Source organism: Lontra canadensis, unplaced genomic scaffold, assembly GCF_010015895.1.
Source record: "Lontra canadensis isolate GAN:19392208 unplaced genomic scaffold, GSC_riverotter_1.0 scaffold16, whole genome shotgun sequence".
Lineage (NCBI taxonomy): Eukaryota > Metazoa > Chordata > Mammalia > Carnivora > Mustelidae > Lontra > Lontra canadensis.
In genome coordinates, this window is record NW_022631010.1 from 2,723,790 (window position 1) to 2,743,227 (window position 19,438).

The 19,438-nt window shown below is 42.8% G+C and overlaps 1 protein-coding gene across 2 annotated transcripts in view; it reads right to left on the reverse strand.

The window, feature by feature from the left end:
• Nucleotides 1–516: 516 nt before the first annotated feature.
• MAPRE1 (microtubule associated protein RP/EB family member 1) overlaps nt 517–19,438 on the reverse strand; it is a 31,139-nt gene continuing 12,217 nt past the window's right edge. For both annotated transcript variants that reach the window (XM_032858887.1, XM_032858888.1), the window contains exons 3-7: nt 15,093–15,238; nt 12,088–12,295; nt 9,308–9,429; nt 3,889–4,041; nt 517–2,260 (exon numbers count right to left, since the gene is read on the reverse strand). In XM_032858887.1, coding sequence (XP_032714778.1) covers nt 2,204–2,260; nt 3,889–4,041; nt 9,308–9,429; nt 12,088–12,295; nt 15,093–15,238 — 686 coding nt within the window. In that variant the 3' untranslated portion in view covers nt 517–2,203. The remainder of the gene's footprint in view (nt 2,261–3,888; nt 4,042–9,307; nt 9,430–12,087; nt 12,296–15,092; nt 15,239–19,438) is intronic.

The window sequence follows — 19,438 nt, forward strand, 5'->3', positions numbered from 1 at the left end:
CCCTAAAAATCATAGAGAAACTACTTCCTACCCATTATCTTTATTTCATACTGAAAATGGCAGCAAGTCTCCTTTTGAACTCATTTCTTATGGCACAGAGTTTTAAAAGGGAGGGAAAATGACAATTTCAGGTTATTTCATAGATTCAGACTGTGTTCACTGCCTTTGAAACATACTTTCTGGGGGGAAGAAAGTATCTCCCCATGGCATCCAGCCAATACTGTCCTGCTGTAGTTCTCAGGAGGAATCCACCTGAAAAGGCTTCAAGGCTTTGGGGCCAAGCCCTGGACTTCTCAAAGACCTTTCACAGTAGCATGAAAATGTCTAACTGCAGGAGGCTGAGAAATGTAATGTGAAGAACGGAGAAAAAAGGAACAGGCTTAGAAATAAGTACATTTGAAAAAACAGTGAAAGATTGAAAAGATCACTCTGAATTTAAGAAAGAAGAATTGGTATCTTACCATTTGAACCTGAAAGAATATACTCAGGGCAAGACAAATTTCAGAAGACATGACACTCTTGAAATACAGAATTTTATTTAGAAACTGTTTAAAGTAGAAAAAAACCCTGTCAAGAAAGACCAGGTGGAAAATGGGTTCCCAATAAAATGGAATTTTAGGGCAACAAAAGTCTAAAAGGCCACAAAAGAGAAATAGCACCACTGTTATTTGAACAATGGCTAGTTACTTGCATTTTTTTGGCATTGTTAATCACTGAATCTGGGTTTTCCTCTGAATTCCACACAGAGCATGCACTACACAACAGTTTTATCATAAAATATCTGCTTTCTACACACATTTTAGGACAAGCTACCACCAGGAACAAATCAATACAAATACATCAGGGGCTGAACAATCTCAGTAGTGGGTGACACACATTTTGCAGAATTCTGCCAAACAAAGGAACTGAACAGGCCAGGGGCAAAGCAAATGAGGAAGAGTTAAGGAATGAAATATTTTAAATATTAATAATTAATTCAGACACGGTACTGTATCTTCTGCAAAAGAAAATTAACATTTAGTAACACACTAACGAATTTTATCTCCAAAGAGATTAGTGCACTGGCAAAGTATTCCGATAACAGGGGAGGGCGGTGGACAGCAGGTACCGAGAACACCCAGCCTTGCAGATCCCAAGGTAGCGATGGCCTTCACTGGTCACTCCCTTTGCCAGAGGTCCAGAAAGAACTTGCAGCGTGACCACCTGCCTGCTGAACTTATACTCGAAGCAGCAAACTTTAAGGAGCCAAAGAGGAGTCCCCAGTGGGCGAGGGGAGCAGAGAAGAGAAACATGTTCAATGTAAACTTAAAAGACAGTAAAATGGGACACGACCCGCATTCAAATCCCAGAGATGTGGGCAGTCCCCAAAAGTAGTTGTTAGATTTAAAAACTGGACACACCTCATTTCCCAAAAAACATAATACATAGAAATTTCAGGGATAACTGGAAAAATCGTCAGAGAAATGTTCAATGAAATTCAAGCTCTTCAACTCAAAACATCTCAGGGCTGAAACACACCCTCTATTCATCCGGGCAACAATGCCTCTTGCTTCTTAGAGCAGGGATACTGTTGGTCAAGGACACCGAATGGCTTTACAGAGCAACTTTTTAAACTCTCCTTTTGGGCCAAGGTCTAGGCCTTTGAGGATTCAAGCAACCCTGCAAGGCCTATGAACAGCAGATTCCAAAGGTCCAGAGGTCTGGCCCTTCCTTCCCAGACACAATGTCAAACACGAAAATCTCCTGTCATGTTACATTTTCTATTTTGAAATATGGAAGCATATTTTAAATACTCTTAAGGCATTTATTTATTAAAACATTCTCTGCCAAGATTTCACATTAGCTTAAAATTCAAATCAGTCTTTACATTTCTCTGAGGTCTCCACCTCAGTGTATCACATAAAAACACCTTCTCCAGCAATCAGTGTTACCAGCGTCCACTCGGTGAGCCCCATGGTCAGCCTCTTTGTTCCCCAGGTGACCCAACTAGATGTTAATACTGCTCTGCTACAGGGTAAAAGCTCCTAACTCAAACTCATTGGAAAAGGGGTGAAACTTCTGCAAAGTGCACTTTAAGAAGAGGTACTGTTTGCTCATGAAAAGAAACCAGTGAGTCCTCTAAGAATAATAAAAGGGGGTATTTTACAGTTAAGCACATGATTTGGAGTGAAGAATTCGAATGTTGCTCTGCTGGTCCAGGCTGTTAGTACTCTTCTTGTTCCTCCTGTGGGCCCCCTTCATCAGGTATCACAAAGCCTTCCTAAAATGGGAAAATGAGAGGGAAAAGCTATTACTCAGTACCAAATGAAGGATCAGTTTCTACCGTAGGGCCACTTTTCTCATATTTACAGCCTCTCAAAGTCAACAGCTCTTCCTATCTCTACCACACATTTGACACTTACTAGCACAAGGCCACGTGACCACCACTTAATTAAACAGTGGAAACACATCTCACAAAAGGCAAAAACTAAGCATAAACTTATCCTCAAAAGTGGATTTCTTAATTATGTCAATTATGGTGATGATTTCACACATCAAGTTGTACTTAAATGGGTACAGTTCATTATGTCAATCCTACCTCAGTAAGGTTGTTTTAAAAAAGAAAATATACCCTCAAAAACCCCTGAAGTCATTACGAAAGTTCAGTACCACGCAATCTCCTTGCAATAAGCTGTCTACAGAGCCAGCTTTTCTTTACACCTTCCTCTGATGGCACTTAAGGACGATGCATGCCACTGTGGGTCTTGTGGGTTTACCCCCAAACACTCATAATCCCACAGGAACTGCCAAGACTGATCCAACATCAATGGTACAGGCTACAGCCGATTTGCGGCTTCCACCTCACACTCACTCTAGGGCATTCCGGCATGTGATAACGGCTACAGCACCATAAAAATCAGACTTCCCCTTTGACCACCATCTTTTTTTTTATTTTCAACTAAATCTCTACAGCTGAATTTACTTAAGATAGAATGCCACTAAAATAAAACTCAGACTAGACCAAGGACCCCTATATCTTCATCATCTTTGTCTCACTGAAGCTGGCAAAGAGCAAGCCCAGAATAAGGATTTACTGAACAAAGTCATCTTTTCAGTTATCTGTCTTCATCCCCCGAAATTCACTTGGCATGTTTAGAGAACAGTGTTAACGACAATACCAATATTTCCTTATATTTGTATACTGTCATGCATACTATAAAACACTTATACACTGTAGCTTGATCCTACAGACCTTACCAGGTGTGCAGATTTATAAATAAGCAAAGCCATTAAACAAGATACATAGCAAGATACCAAATCCTAACTAAATGTAGGGAAAAATCAATCTTCCCTAATCAGCTAGCACGTCATGATTAATATCAGCAGATTCAGCTGTGTAATAATACACATGGATCCCAAGACCATAAAGTACTGAGAGGAAATGGGAACCAGGCACACTCCAGGGCAGGAGGAACAAAGACACAATCCGACAACTACGGGCAGGGGACATCAAAAAGGGGCCGTCTTAAGCGTGGTTCCCAGGTCATGCCAGGCGGCCTGATAAAATGGAGCTGAGAGGTCTAAGTTGCAGGGGGTGGAGTGGGGATGGTGGGGTTAAGAGCATTTTGTGGCACTCATCACCGATCAGCGGCCATAAACCACAGAATCTGGGCAAGTCAGCCATCTCCTTGTCCTATTCCTGCATCAAAGGCTCACAGACCTCAAGGCAGAGGCTGAGGCTGAGCAGAGATGACCTCTGAATGACTCTGAGAGGTCAAAGTCTTTTGATGAATTGCCATCCTGGAACAGGGCAAGCACCAGCACTGAGTTTGCTGAAAACGACCAGATAAAATTAACTTTGTCTCAGATGGAAAAATGGCAAAAAAATATACTGGTGTCAACACGTACATCTGTGGCATAGAGAATGTCCACAATCCTCTGCAATACAGGGTTGTTCTCCCCCTCGTTCTCCTGGCAAATCAATTCAATGTTCCTTAGCTTTCCAAAGTAGAAATCTCTTTCTTTCTCCAAGTCTTCGACAGTTAGTTTCAATACGTTGACCTGCATAAGACATTGGAAAGGGTGAGATACTCAGCATTTACATACCAATAACATATCAGACAAACCGCTAAGCCAAACGAAGACGTGGTCTTCCATCACACTAACATGGATCAAAACCCACTTCTGTTTAGTATCAATTTTCTTCAGCTTCAGATAAATAATGTAGGCTTGTTCATGGCCACCCTGACTATAACGCCTCCCAGGAAGAGGCAGGCTACACCAGTAATCATGAGGAACTTCTCAGGGATTGAGAAAAGTTCAAGGAGAAAAACTCTGGATTTCTGAGACAAATACAGAGGCAGAACCCACAACCCAGCCCAGCAAAGTGGCTGACAAGCATAAACTGAGTCCTTATCAAGGCACTGGTCAGTGAAATCGAGGTCTTTCTGCATGTAGAGGTCAATGGAAAGAGAGGGTCTGGTCCAGAGAAGCAGGATAGAAATGGCAAGGCAGGAGAGGAAGACTGACTACAAATGACTACCGTTAGCCAAAGACAGCTAGAAGAGAGAGCGACCTGGGCATGGAGAACTCAGTGGTTCTCACGGGGCCGCCTTAGGTTGGGGATGGGGGGAGCACTCCATGACTCAAAAGAAGAGAAGAAGGTCCTGGCCCTCTCTCCCAAGAGAATTTCAAAAGGGAGAGAAGACACAGAGGCAGGGAGCAGACCCAGCATATTCCACCAAGCATCTCGCCAGCTCACCACACGTGCTAAAGGACTCTCCTGCTGAGGGGTTTAATTCCCACAAAAGGCCAGTGAACAATTAAATCTCAGTGCCTAGGCCAGGACTCTATTTAGCCAACAGTGACAAATGTCATAAGAACTCTCATGGCCCTTTATATTTTAAGCACAGCGCACATCTTCATTACAGTATATTCAACTCTATGACATGTGAATTCGATTTAACTCTCACTGAAATACAAATTACACGGCATACCACGCAGCATAAAATCCTGGGGTTTTATGTACTGTCTTCAAGCATAAAGTATCTCACTGACAATTATATGTATTAGTTATATGTTAAAATGGTAATACTTTGGATACCTTGGGTAATGGGTTATTAGAAGAAATTTCATGGTTTTCTTTTCCCTTTTTTTAAACGTGGCTACTAGAAAATTTTAAATTATGTATGTGCCTCACATTTCTGGTTTGCATTCTATTTCTCTTAAACAGTACTGCTCAAGTACAGGTTGGGGCCACAGGGAAGGCTGAGCTAGGAAATCAAAGGTGCAGATACTGAGCGCAATTCAGGCAGCAGGGAATTTTGAGAGCCAGAAGGGCACCACAGACATCATCATCTAGTCCAACCTTCTGAACCAGCTGCAAAAACTAAAGCAAACAGCTGCTTTAGCTCCTCCATGGCCTCACAAGAAAGCCAGAGATAGCCAAAGGGATCAAGTCCTGTCCGAGGGCGGAAGAAAACTCTTCGTAAGCTGCAGTCAAGAAGCATCCAGAGATGAGAACAGGTGTCCAGAACCACCAGGACCATTCTGTCAATTACTTAATTTCAATGTTCATCATCAAAGGCCTGAACAGACCAAACCAGAATCAAGGTTCTAAACAGACTTTCAGGGGCGCCTGGGTGGCTCAGTCATTAAGCGTCTGCCTTCAGCTCGGGTCATGATCCCAGGGTCCCGGGATCAAGCCCTCCATCGGGCTCCCTGCTCGGCAGGAAGTCTACTTCTCCCCTCCCACTCCCCCTGCTTGGGTTCCCGCTCTCGCTCTCTGTCAAATGAATGGATAAAATCTTTAAAAAAGAAAAAATACCTGAGAATTTCAATGAAATAAATATAATATAAATAAATAAACAACCATGTATAGAAATAAACTATCAGCCACAAAGTGGAGTATGAGACAGGATACAAGATAGAAGGGCAAGACTGGAGCACCCGGGTGGCTCAGTCAGTTTAAGAGTCAGACTCTTGATTTCAGCTCAGGTCATGGTCTCAGGGTGAGATCGAAACCTGCATCAGGCTCTGCGCAGAAACCACTTCAGATCCTCTTTCTCCCTCTGCCCCTCCCCCAGCTCACCCTAAAATAAATAAATCTTTTTAAAAAGGGGGAGGAGGGGGAGAGCTGACCAACCCCAGCAGTAGGAAGCTGCCTTAAATCTTGAGTTCTAAGAACCAAGAGCCAGGGAAGAGGCCTACTTAATCACATTAGTGACTTAGGAATAAAGGGAAGTCAAAAGGTATGCTACACTTTGGAGTCCATCACTCATGGTTCACTAGTGCCTCGCTCCCAAACCCACTCCAACTTCCTTGGCCTACACATTATCAAGGGCACCAGAACTCAGCCTTCCGGGCCCCACTGAGGGGCCAAAGCAGGCTTCCTCCATATCATTCAATAAGATATATCCACAAGAGGGGCGCCTGGGTGGCTCAGTGGGTTAAAGCCTCTGCCTTCAGCTCAGGTCATGATCTCAGGGTCCTGGGATCGAGCCCCGCATCGGGCTCTCTGCTCAGCAGGGAGCCTGCTTCCCCTCCTCTCTCTGCCTGCCTCTCTGCCTACTTGTGATCTGTCAAATAAATAAATAAAAGTCTAAAAAAAAAAAGATATATCCACAAGAAACAGTGAGTATACACTGAAAGTCACTGGCTTTCGCTCCCCATTCCTCTAAATGCTTACCTAGGAGATTGTTAAAACTCTGTGGCTCATAATCAATGCCACTCTTAAACCTTCTCTTGTAGTAAAGTAATAGCTATAACCTAGGAAACCTAGGGAGAATGCTTTGGACCTGCACTGGCCAGCAGAGTAGCTAGGAGCCTCAAGTGGCTATCTGGGTACTTGAAATGTGGCCAATGCAATTGAGACAGGCAGCAAATATTAAATACACAAAAATACCCACTGGATTTCAAAAACCTAGTACGGTCTTCAAGCATAAAGTATCTCACTGGCGATTACTTGTATTAGTTACATGTTAAAATGGTAATACTTTGGATACACTGGGTAATGGGGTCATTAGAAGAAATTTCGTTTTTCTTTTCCCTTTTTTTAACGTGGCTACTAGAAAATTTCAAATTATGTATGTGCCTCACATTTCTGGTTTGCATTCTATTTCTCTTGAACAGTACTGCTCTGGACTCAAATCAAATCAAAGTAAACTCCAGGATGCCTTAAGAATGCAGAATTGCTACATGAGGTAATCCATGTAGAATACACTGCTGTCCTCTTGCCCTAAGAAGCTGGTCTGGCTCTATTTCCCGTATCATTTACATCTACCAGACCTCCACACCTTTGTCAAAGGCCACAAATTCAAATACTTCCAAGAGGCCAGACAGACCAGGTAAAAGAGCCAAGGGAGTCAGTAACAGGGTGTTACAGATAAGGACTCTGGCAACCTGGAGAAAACCTAAAAAAAAAAAAAAAAAAAAAAAATCCTTCATATTAACAAAAAACAAAAAAACAAAAAAGGAAAGCCTGTGCAAGCCTCAGTACTCTGGAGACAGGGCTTGGGCAGCTGACTTCACCCTCCGAGCAGGTCATTTAACCTCCCCAGGCACACTGTCCCTACCTGTGAGACCTCACAGGGCTTATGCAGAAGTGAAGTACTCACTAGAGCAAGGACAAACCACTCTAAAAATGTCCGTTATTTTTGTTTTTATTATTAACATTTGTGAAGACAATCTGATTCCTGTGAACTTTTTAAAAAAGACACTCCAAAATCTATTTTGCTCTATTCAAGCCCATGGACAAGAACCATAATAATCACAACTGTTTTTTATCCACAGCCATTTTCCTCTTTTATCCCAGATGCCATTCCAGGGACCTGACATAACATCAGCTCAACTACTATGAGCAAAGTATTAGCCCCACTTCACACAACACAGTAAGTTCAGAGAGGCTAACTGACTTGCCCCAAGTAGAAGCAACAGAGCCAGAAAAATCCCCAAATCTATACAACCCAAAACCTGTGCCCCATCACATAGGACATTAGCTGTGCCAAGAGCAGCAGTCCCACAGAATCCGCTGCATCTTTTCCTAGAGAGTACAAGAAGCCCAGGCTGGCCACCCAGCCTTGGCATTAGCAACACTGTTCTTCCCTGTGCTTCCTGTGCACATCCTTGCCTAGAAACCGACAGTTACAGGGCAGTCTCCTTACTCTCCAGGATTTCTGTACTTCACAGTGACAGTCCCCAGAGGGTACTCAAGGCAGCCACACTAATGGGGATGGTGGCCCAGATAAGGTACCTTGACATCGGCACCTAGCACAGGGCACACACAAATCAAAAGACTGAAAAAAAACAAAAAAAAAACAAAAAAAACCCAGGGGCGCCTGGGTGGCTCAGTGGGTTAAGCCTCTGCCTTCAGCTCAGGTCATGGTCTCAGAGTCCTGGGATGGAGCCCCACCCCGCATCGGGCTCCCTGCTCAGCAGGGAGCCAGCTCCCCACCCCCCGCCCCCCCGCTTATGGTCTCTGTCTGTCAAATAAATAAATCTTTAAAACAAACAAAGAAACAAACAAATATCATCTCTGGGCAGGCTCTTAGGTCCTGATCTCCTAGGAGCAGGGCTAGGGTCACGAGAGGTTCCAGGTTCAAGTGAGGCCACTGCCCCCAGGTTTTAGGACTTGGCTTTCAGGAAAGTGAAAGGATTCAATTCCAAACACACAGGAATCATAGAGCATCCTTGATTTTAAAACTGGAATTAATGAAGAAAATTATCCAAAAGCAAACAAACAAAACTATAAGGGTTGGTGAAAAAATGTCTAAGTCTAAATTTTGTTCGGATCCAGAGACCTCTGCTAAGTACCTTCAGGATTAACTAATCCTGAAGCATTCATTCCAAATCACAGAACAAATAAGAACAGAAGAGCTTTCCACACCAGTTCCACTCTAACTTAGATCTCTAGTGACCCAGGATTTCAGCACAGACACCGCAGAATCTTTTTTATTTACTATTTAGAAAGAAACTCTCCTTTATCTTCTGTCGGAGCCAAAATTCAAGAGACACTCTGTGAATCCCACAGAACGCGGAGCAGTGTTCCGGAGGTCGTCAACACGGTTCTACTGTACAGGCGGGTTTCCAAGACACCAGCCTCTGTCACACTAACACATCTTAGACACGCCCGATCCCACTCTTCCACCCACACCCCCACTCCCAGCCCCCACACAGCACCCAAAGTGCTCACAACTCACGCCGAGGACTGCTTCAGCAGGCGGACAAGGCAGGCCTTCCTCCGAGAACACAGACAGGCCTCCCCTGGTCAGGGCTGCCCAGCACCCTTTCTCCTGAAGCGACTCCTGCCTCGGACAGAGGCGGTGCCTACCTGCTGCATCAGTTCGGCTGCTTCATCATCCCCGTTGCCCACACCAGGGTTCTTTCGCACCACGCCCGGGCCAGCCTTAGGGGTTGCAGTAGTTCTGTGTGTTGCAATGGGCCTCTGTGGAGCTGAGAGAGCAGCAGAGCTTCTTTTAAGAGGAGAAACTTCAAGATAAAAAACCCACCAGACAAGAGGAGGCTGTGACCAACGGCCCTCCACAGCTGTGCGGTGCAGGGACCCGACGGAGAGAGCCCAGCATGCAAGACCGCACTCCCGAGTTTGCCCAGAGCGGTTTCTATGGCAGCAGAGTTAAGTACCAATTTTAGCCACCATCTTTTGTGCTGGGAAGGAGTCCCTCTGTGAGGTCTTTTTTCTGCTGGGGTAAAGAGCACTATCATCTGAAAGCGACACAGTCCTTCTGGCGCAACCAACAATCTACCTTAACCTAGCTCCAACCAAATCCACACAGAGGGTAACTTCGTGGAGCAAAGACAAGCTTCATGCCAGGAGGGGCTCACAGTCCCAGCTGCCACCGGGTGCCCGACGTCTCCCATCCGGAAAGTTAGATGCCCCCATCTGAGAACCTCAAACTCCTTGGCTTGGGAAGAGAAGGGTGGCAGACTGCTCTTACCACTTGTTACCTCAAAACCCGCATCTTGCTCACCTTGTAAAAGGAGGTTAGGAGGGTTAGGAGAGGAAAGCAGCGCCCTGACTAGGACTTACAGACTTCTCTGTGAATAGAGCCAAAAGCTGACAAAGTAAGGAAAGAGTAGAGTGGTTAAAACAATCAAGAATAATCAAGAACAGGCTACCTTGAGGCAAATTTATGGTTCATGATTTTAATCACCTCTTTAGCAATTATTCTGTAAAGCTGTACATGATGCCAGGCTAAGAAATATCTGATCTTCCTGACACCCCAAAATGTTCAATAACTGTAAGGCTTTCACCCGCCGATACAGGCACTTCCTCTGGGTGATCTCTAGTATATCTTTATCCCCAAGATTAAATACTTACTGCAAATCTCCACTTGCCTGTTCCCAGCATCTATGCAGATCCCCATTCTAGCAAGCTAAGCACTAAGTATTTGGAGAAATCAGAACCCTCACACTCTACTGATGGGAATATAAAATAGTGCAGCCACTTTGGAAATGACTCAGGTAGTTCTGTAAAAGGTTAAACAGAGGAACCATATGACCCAAGAATTGTGCTCCACTAGTAGATATCTTCAGATTTATACCCAAGAGAAATGAAAACATAGGCCCACACAGAAACTTGTATAGGATTGTTCAAAGCAGCACTATTCCTAACAGTTCAAGGCAGGGAACAACCCAAATGATCATCAGCTAATGAGTAAATAAAATGTGGGGGCCCCTGGGCGGCTCAGCCAGTTAAGCATCTGACTCTTGATTTCAGCTCAGGTCATGACCTCAGTGTTTTCTTGTTCTCTTGTGAGAACAAGCCCCGCATCAGGTTCCACACTGGGCATGGAGTCTGCTGAAGATTCTTTCTCTCTCCCTCTGCTTCCCAAAAAAAATTAAAATAAAAAAGTAAAATGTGGTATAGTCATACAATGCAGTATCGTTCAGTCACTAAAAATAATGAAGTACTGACAGGTGCTACGACATGGATGAACCTTGAAAACATAATGCTAAATTAAAGAAGCCAGACACGAAGACCAATATTGTATGACCCCATTTATGTGAAACATTCAGAACAGGTAAATCCACAAAGTGGATTAGTGGTTGCCTAGGGTTGAGGGGGCAGGGGAAGAGCTAGGGGAAAATGGGAAGTGACTGCTATGGGACACAAACAAAGTTTCTTTTAGGGAGTAACAAAAACGTACTAAAATTGGTTGTGGCGATAGTTGAACATATCTGCGAATACACTAAAAAGAATTCAACTGTACATTTTAAATGAGTGAACTGTATGGCAAGTGAATTATATCTCAATAAAGCTATGAAAATTAGAAAGTACGCAATGCCCCTCTCTACCTAGCAGAGAGTTCAGCCTCTCTCTCATTAACTAATATTCTTTCCTCTTCTGGAAAAAGAGAAGTTAGAATCTGAAGAACATCTGCCCTGTCCCTAGGTATACAAATGTTCCACGAATACACGACTGCAAAGAGGTTTTGGGAAACCTACCAAGCCAAAACCTTTTAGAGAAAGTCTCTAAAAACTGCCTCCCAGATTCTGCTGGCATCATAGCAAGCCAAAGCCACTTAGCAGCTCAAATTCTAGAGAGGCCAGGGAAGCCACAATAAGCACAGGAAGCTGGTCTGCAGACAGAATGATGATGCAGAGAGCCAAGCACAGTTCCTAAGAGACCTAGAAATCTCCGTCAGTTCCTGGGTCTTGCGGTCTGGTTGTAACTTCCCATCTCAGGGCCCTGGAAAAGGCCTTGTGTTCAAACTAAAGCTCCCTTTTGTGAGCTAACCTGAGGAATTTCTAGCCCATACAACTAAAGAGTGCTGGCAACATTACATAAAGTAATTCATTAAAACCTCAAAAACAACCCTCTGGGGCAAATATCAAAATTCCCATTTTACAGAGGAAGAAACTGTGGGGAAGAGATAAAGTGGCTTACACAGGGCTAGAGAGACCTAGGAACAAACAGAGGTCTGCTTGATGCCACAATCATAATCCTGCCACATGGCTGGGATTATGCTCCTTAATCTCCCTAAGTTTATGGGGCTCAAAACCCTCTGGCTAAAGGCTGAATGAACGGGTGACTAACGAGTACTTGGAATACTCTTGTGTGGAAATGATGTTTTTATTCTATAGTTTTACCTGCACTGCTAGAGCTGAGAGGTTTCTTCGGTTTGTTCAGAGCTGGAGCAACAAGGGAGGGAGCCACTGCAGTTTCTTGACCTTGTCTGGCAGCTACAGGGTCATAGTCTTTTCCATCATAGTTAGCATCAAAAAACTTCTTGAACCACTGAACAAATTCAAAATTGTCCTGAAACTTTCCTTTTACTAATTTGTCCACAGGAATTATCTGCAGAAAAATACCAAGACTATTTAGCCCAAAGCAAGAGGTTTTTGGCAAGCATCAAACGTGCCCATGCATCAAATCAGTATAAAGCTCTACCAAAAGGAGAAAAAAAAAAAATGTTTAGAGGCAAGAACTTGGTGCTAAGTAAGCCCCTGAAAGTTTATACAGCAAGTTTCAAACAGTTTGCCTTCCACAAAGTACTTAGACCTGCCAACGCCCCCCATCAAAAGGAATCAGAAATGCAAAAGAACACATATTATACATTAATCACATACACACATTCCAAGCACATCATAAGACATTCATTCCAGGGGCGCCTGGGTGGCTCAGTGGGTTAAAGCCTCTGCCTTCAGCTCAGGTCATGATCCCAGAGTCCTGGGATCAAGCCCCGCATCGGGCTCCCTGCTCGGCGGGGAGCCTGCTTCCTCCTCTCTCTCTGCCTGCCTCTCTGCCTACTTGTGATCTCTGTCAAATAAATAAATAAATAAATAAAAAGACATTCATTCCATTGAAAAGTAAATCTCCCAGGCAACTTGCATGGCCACAGTGCCCATCACCAAGTAGGAAACCCAGAGCACAAACCAACCACAGGTACCTATAGTGAACTGTGTTAAAGAAAATTCTGTCTTGTCAATCATATCTCAAAAAAGCTGGAAAAAAATTTCATCAAGAAAAAAAGGGGGGGGGGACTTCTGTCTTAAAAACAGGTGAAGGTGGGGCACCAAGGTGGCTCAGGTCATTAAGGGTTTGCCTTTGGCTTGGGTCACGATCCCAGTATCCTGGGATCGAGTCCCGCATCAGGTTCCCTGCTCCACAGGATGCTTGCTTCTCCCTCTCCCACTCCCCCTGCTTGTATTCCCTCTCTCGCTGTCTCTGTCAAATAAATAAATAAAATCTTAAAAAAAAAAAATAAGTGAAGGTAATAATCTGTCCCAGATCAGATTTCTATAAAATGGCATGTTTTTCTTTTTTTTTTTTTTTACGATTTTATTTGACAGAGAGAAAGGCAGCAAGTGCGCATAAGCACAAGCAGCGGGAACAGCAGAGGGAGTGAGAGAGGCAGGCTCCCCGCTGAGCAGGAAATCCAATGTGTCTATCAAATAAATAAAATCTTAAAAAAAAAATGAATGTATGTATTATTTTGAACTATATCCACCTCTCTGAGCAAATAAATAGAATTTTAAGAAATTACTCTGTATGATACTGAAACATTTATAAACGAAATGTTATCTGGAACTCGTTCTCAATAATCTGTGAGTACAGCAGGTGGAGTAAAGGGATATCTGAAACAAACTGGCCATCATTTGATAACTGCTGACATACATCAGAGATCATCACCCTATTCACTCTACTTTTGTATGCTTTAGAAATTTTCCTTGTTCATGGGGTGCCTGGATGGCTCAGTCGTTAAGCGGTTGCCTTTGGCTCAGGTCATGATCCCAGGGTCCTGGGATCAAGGCCCACATTGGGCTCCCTGCACAGCGGGAAACCTGCTTCACCCTCTCCCACTCTCTCTGCTTGTGTTCCCTCTCTTGCTGTCTCTCTCCCTCTCTCTCTCTCAGATAAATACATAAAATCCTTGAGAGAAAAAAAAAATTTTTCCTTGTTCAAAAAAATAAAGTAGCAATTCTATAAAAAGAAAAATTACTGCACATAAGCTACACCAAACTATGCCTGGTACCTAAATGATATTCATTCAATACAAATACATATTTCATATATTATAGAAAGACTGATTTTGAAGTAAATACAGACCAGATACACCAGCAAGATAATTAAGGTGTGACTACACACTTTATTAAAACACATTTCCTCGGCACCTGGGTGGCTCAGTGGGTTAAAGCCTCTGCCTTCGGCTCAGGTCATGATCCCGGGGTCCTGGGATCAAGCCCTGCATCGGGCTCTCTGCTCGGCAGGGAGCCTGCTTCCCTTCCTCTCTCTCTGCCTGCCTCTCTGCCTACTTGTGATCTCTGTCAAATAAATAAATAAAATCTTTTAATTAAAAAAAAAATTTCCTCAAAAAATGGCTTAAAAGAATAAACTATTCTGGGGCACCTGGGTGGCTCAGTCAGTTAAGTATCAAACTCTTGATTTCAGCTCAGGCCATGATCTCGGGGTCATGAGACTGAGTCCCATCAGGCTCTATGGTTGGTATGGAGTCTGAGATTCTGTCTCTCCCCACTCTGCTCCTTCCCCCTTTCACACTCTAATAAATAAAATCTTAAAAAAAAAAAAAAGAAAGAAAGAAAAATGGGGGGGGGGAGGCTGCTTAATTTTGTGTAATACATTATCTACTAAAACAGAGATAATATTTGTCCTAACGAAGCCTGGTGGACTATGTTTCTGATACTTTCAAATATCCTTAAGGGCAAAAGGGAAGTTGTCAGCACACACAAAGGATCTTCCTTGTAGCAATAATTCTAGATTCTTCTCTTAGAACTACTTATTCTATCACATGGTATGCTTTATAGAAGTAAATCCAGAGATAAAAAGGATTAAATCTCAGACTAATAAAGATTAAACAGTATTATTTTTTTTAAAAAGCGTGAATACAGATTTATAGGAGGATTCCTCCAGTCACCAGTAACTTCAAAATAAAGGAAGAGGACAACAAGGGAACCGGGGGAAGAAGGGTATAAAGAAATGCTGCTCCCAATAAATCCTATTTTAGCTGGAGAAAAGATAATTATATAAACTGAGGGGGGCGGGTAGAAAATGTCCAAAGTTACAGGCCAACATCTACATACTTAGTAACAGTTTCTAATTAAGAAACAACCAAATGAAAGTAAAATTTACTTACTTTGTCAACACCCATTCTCTTAAAACCTGCTTGTAATATTTTGAAGTTCTGGATGTATTCATGTTCTAACTTAGCCTGGAATTTTACTTTCTTCAAGGCAATCGAGCCAGGGAACAGCATGTCCATAAACTGACAATAGGCAGCACCTGAATGAACAACAGAAGATTAATATACACACTTAGGTCATTAAATATTACTATTAAAGAAGCAGGATCGGGTGCCTGGGGGCTCAGTCGGTTAAGAGTCTGCCTTTGGCTGGGGTCATGATCTCAGGGTACTGGGATTGAGCCCCACATCAGGCTCCCTGCTCAGTGGGGAGCCTGCTTCTCCCTCTCCCTCTGTCCCTCCCCCTGCTTGTGCTTTCTCACTCTCTAACAAATAAAATCTTAAAAAAAAAAAAAAAAAAAAAAAGCAGCAGGATGAACTGGGGTGCCTGGGTGGCTCAGTTGGTTGAGCATCTGACTCTTGATTTCAGCTCAGGTCAGGATCTCAAGGTCGTGAGATTGAGCACTCCCCTCCCAACCCCAGGTTGGGCTCCAGACTCAGTGGGGAGTTGGCTTACAATTCTCTCTCTCCCTCTGAGGCTTCCCCGCTTCCCCCAACCCCACCGCATGTGCTCCCTAGAATAAATAAATAAATATTTAAAATAAATAAATAAAGAAGCAGGATGAACTTTTACCCAAACCTACTTAACCCAAATACAACTTAAAAAGTTGTAAAACAGACCTATAATAGGGTGCCTGGCTGGCTCAATCGGTAGAGCACGTGACTCTTGATCTTGGTGTTGAGAGTTCAAGCCATGTTGTGGGCAGTTTACTTACAACAACTTAAAAAAAAAAAAAAGTGAACCACAAAACCCAAAAACTTCAATACCACTTGACGTCAGAGTCAATTTCTCGAAATCTATAACAAGACTGGTTTCACCTAAGTTCTAACATACTTGCAATCTGGAAGCCTGTGATAAGGAGAGAAGAAATGTTCCTATGAAATGTTAAAACTTTGTAAGAAACAAATACAACAATAAAATGACCACTACAAGGAAAAATGAACCCCTAGAAGAGAACGAAGGGAAACAGAGGTGATTCTGTCTGATGTTTTGCAAGGATACACCCTCCTCCCCACCAGCAAGAGGAGGGATTTCCCAAGTATTTCAAAGAGTCATCCCCTGACCTAGGTTAAATAAATGTTTTTCTAAGATGTCTGTCTCCCTGAGGTTTTACATCTCTAAATAAACTTAGCCTATCAGTTTATAAACAAAGTTAATTTTTTTTATTTTAAAAGCAACTATAGAAAACGATTACATATATTTCATCCCACTTCTTTCCAATTCCATTCCTTCCCCCACTTGCTCATTTTTTCCCATCAGCCTCCCCAGAAGTATTTTCTTGGGGCTTAGAATTCCCATGAATGTAATTTCTCTAATGCCTACCGAACTGCACTCTCCTAAGATAGGGCAGGCTTCACTGTGCACTTAGTGCCCTTGCTGGGCTGATGTGCCAAAGGAAACAGCCAGGGAAGGAGGCAAGAAATCTGGTGACTAAGCAAAACGTGTTCTGCAGAATGAGACTACCATCACATGCATATTCAACTTACTTTAAATCAGATCAATCTGGCTCCCTGCCAGCTCTAGCATAAACAGTGCCACCATCATTATTTTTGAAAATAATAAAGAAGCACCTCCGTGACCAAAGTGACATTCTGAGTAGAAAAAAAGCATCAAAAAGTGAAAGCCTGGTTTTCGAGGTGCCCAATTTACTTCCAGATCTAACAAAAATATACTGAAGGAATTCTATATACCAGGCACTGAATTAGCAATATTTTATTTTTAAAATAGGGACACAAATAGCTTCCTAAATGCTAGAGGACAATGACCCAGTTTAACAAACTCATAGCATAAAGAAGGGTAATACGTTACATTTTATTTTTATTTTTTTGTTTTTAAGTAGGCCCCACACCTGGCATAGGGCCCAACACAGGGCTTGAACTCATGACCCTGAGATCAAAAACTTGAGCTGAGATCAAGAGTTGGCTACTTAACCACCTGAACCACAACAGGTGCCCCTGTTATATTTTAAAAGAGATTTTAAAGTCATAATTTACCAACTGCAATATATAGATCTTGTTTGGATCCTGATGCATACAAATCAACTCAAAACACACACATGCGCGCACACACAATAATCTACTAGGCATCTATATCCACAGCACTGTGTTATACGTGAAAGGTATTTTTCTGAAACAGCAAAATAATGTGCATTTACTAAATACACACTATTTTCAGGCCAGCCACTGACTTCCCACTAAAGTCAACCAAACCACTTGAAAGCAACGGTCATCTGCTTCTCACAAAAAACTTCCTTGGGGCGCCTGGGTGGCTCAGCTGGTTGGATGTCTGCCTTTGGCTCAGGTCACGATCCTGTAGTCCTGGGATCAAGTCCCTTGACGGGCTCCCTGCTCAGTCAGGAGTCTGCTTCTCCCTCTTCCCCCTGCTCTTCCTCCCTCTCTATCAAATAAATAAAATCTTTTAAAAAGAAAAAAAATTTGCTTGAAGAACTATCATAGTTCTTTATTTTAGAGTTGGAAGAATCCTTAGAGCCATTATAAATTTAAAAATGGAGGACAAAAAACTGTTGCCCAAGACCACAGGAGCCAGAGACTAAAGCTTAGGACCAGATCCCAGGTATCCTGCCCTCCCTGTCCACTGCTCTTTTCCACAGTGTCACAACATCCTCTTACGATACCCTCCAATTGAATAAAGAAGCATCTCCTGGATGGGGAAAATAAATGCCACGCTGCAACTTGCTGAAACAGATGATACATAAAGAAAAACTAAGACCTCATTAAAAATGGACAAAGCAAGTGGGACAATTCACAAAAGAAATATAAATGGCCAATAAACACATGGGCATGGGGATTCAGTCTAAGAAAGTAATTAAAAAAGAATAGGGCAAGGATTCACTTATGAAACTGGCTATGCTAACTTTATTCACAGAAGTAAGAAACAGGAACAACCTTTACATCCAACAGTAGAAGCAATCAATCAACACACCAGCTGCCTGAGAGAGTATTATTGCAAGCACTCAAAATACATTTTCTTAATTTGGGCAGAAACCCAAGATTTAATATTAAAAGAAAAAGATACAAAACATACCTATAAAATATCTACTGTTATATAACAGTAACCATTCTAATATATATGTATGCATGAAAAAAACAATGGTATCAGGTTAAACCGTAAGAAATTACTGTTTTCTAGGTCAAAAATGACTGAACAGTGGCCATCTCTTGGGGGGGGTAGTACTGAATGCACTGTGTTTTTTAAATATTCAATTATGTACTACGGGAAATATTACTATTACTTTTTTTAACTTTTTAAGTAAACTCTACACCCAACATGGGGCTTGAACTCACCACCCCAAGATTAAGAGTCATGCTCCACTGACTGAGCCAGCCAGGTGCCCCAGTAAATATTACTTTCTAATCAGAACACAAAAAAAGGTAAATGTTTAAAAGAAAAAAATCTAGCCTCTCCTTTTCACAAAAAGGCTAAAAACTCCTAGCCTACAAATGTCCCAACTGGGTACAGAACAAACAGGTTAAAAAGAGGCCTGTCTTCCAGTCTGCCTTAACAAAGGTTGGCAACACAAGCAGGGTCCCTCTCAGATAGCTGCTGACCCAATGACCTGTGGCAGGAGAACAGGCCCACATAATCTGTGGCCTGAGGATGCAGACAGACTTAGGGCAGAACTAGCTGTATGTCACTGTGTCAACTACCAAATCTCACCAGCTGCTGTGGCCTCACCCTAGCAAAGTCTGTGCTCCACGCAGAGAACACAAAACACGGTGACACCTGCTCCGAAAGCCTGCACTATCTCAAGTGCACAGGCTCTCAACCCTTTCAGGTCCAGAGACCCCTGGAGAATTAGATGAAAACTGTAGCCAACATTCTGAAGAGATGCTTCCCTGTAAGATGACTCCACGTGGGGGTGCCTGGGTGGCTCAGTGGGTTAAAGCCTCTGCCTTCGGCTCAGGTCATGATCCCAGGGTCCTGGGATCAAGCCCTCCATCGGGCTCTCTGCTCAGCAGGGAGCCTGCTTCTCCTCTCTCTCTCTCTGCCTACTTGTGATCTCTGTTGTCAAATAAATAAATAATAATTTTTAAAAGTCTATTAAAAAAAAAAAAAGAAGACTCCACATGAAAACCTACCAAAGTCCTAACACAACACACAGGAAACACACGGACTTCTAACCGTAATGTTCAGACTTTAGGGAATATGTGAGGCTGGAGTCATCTTTTTTTTTTCTTTTTAAGATTTTTTATTTATTTATTTGACAGACAGAGATCTC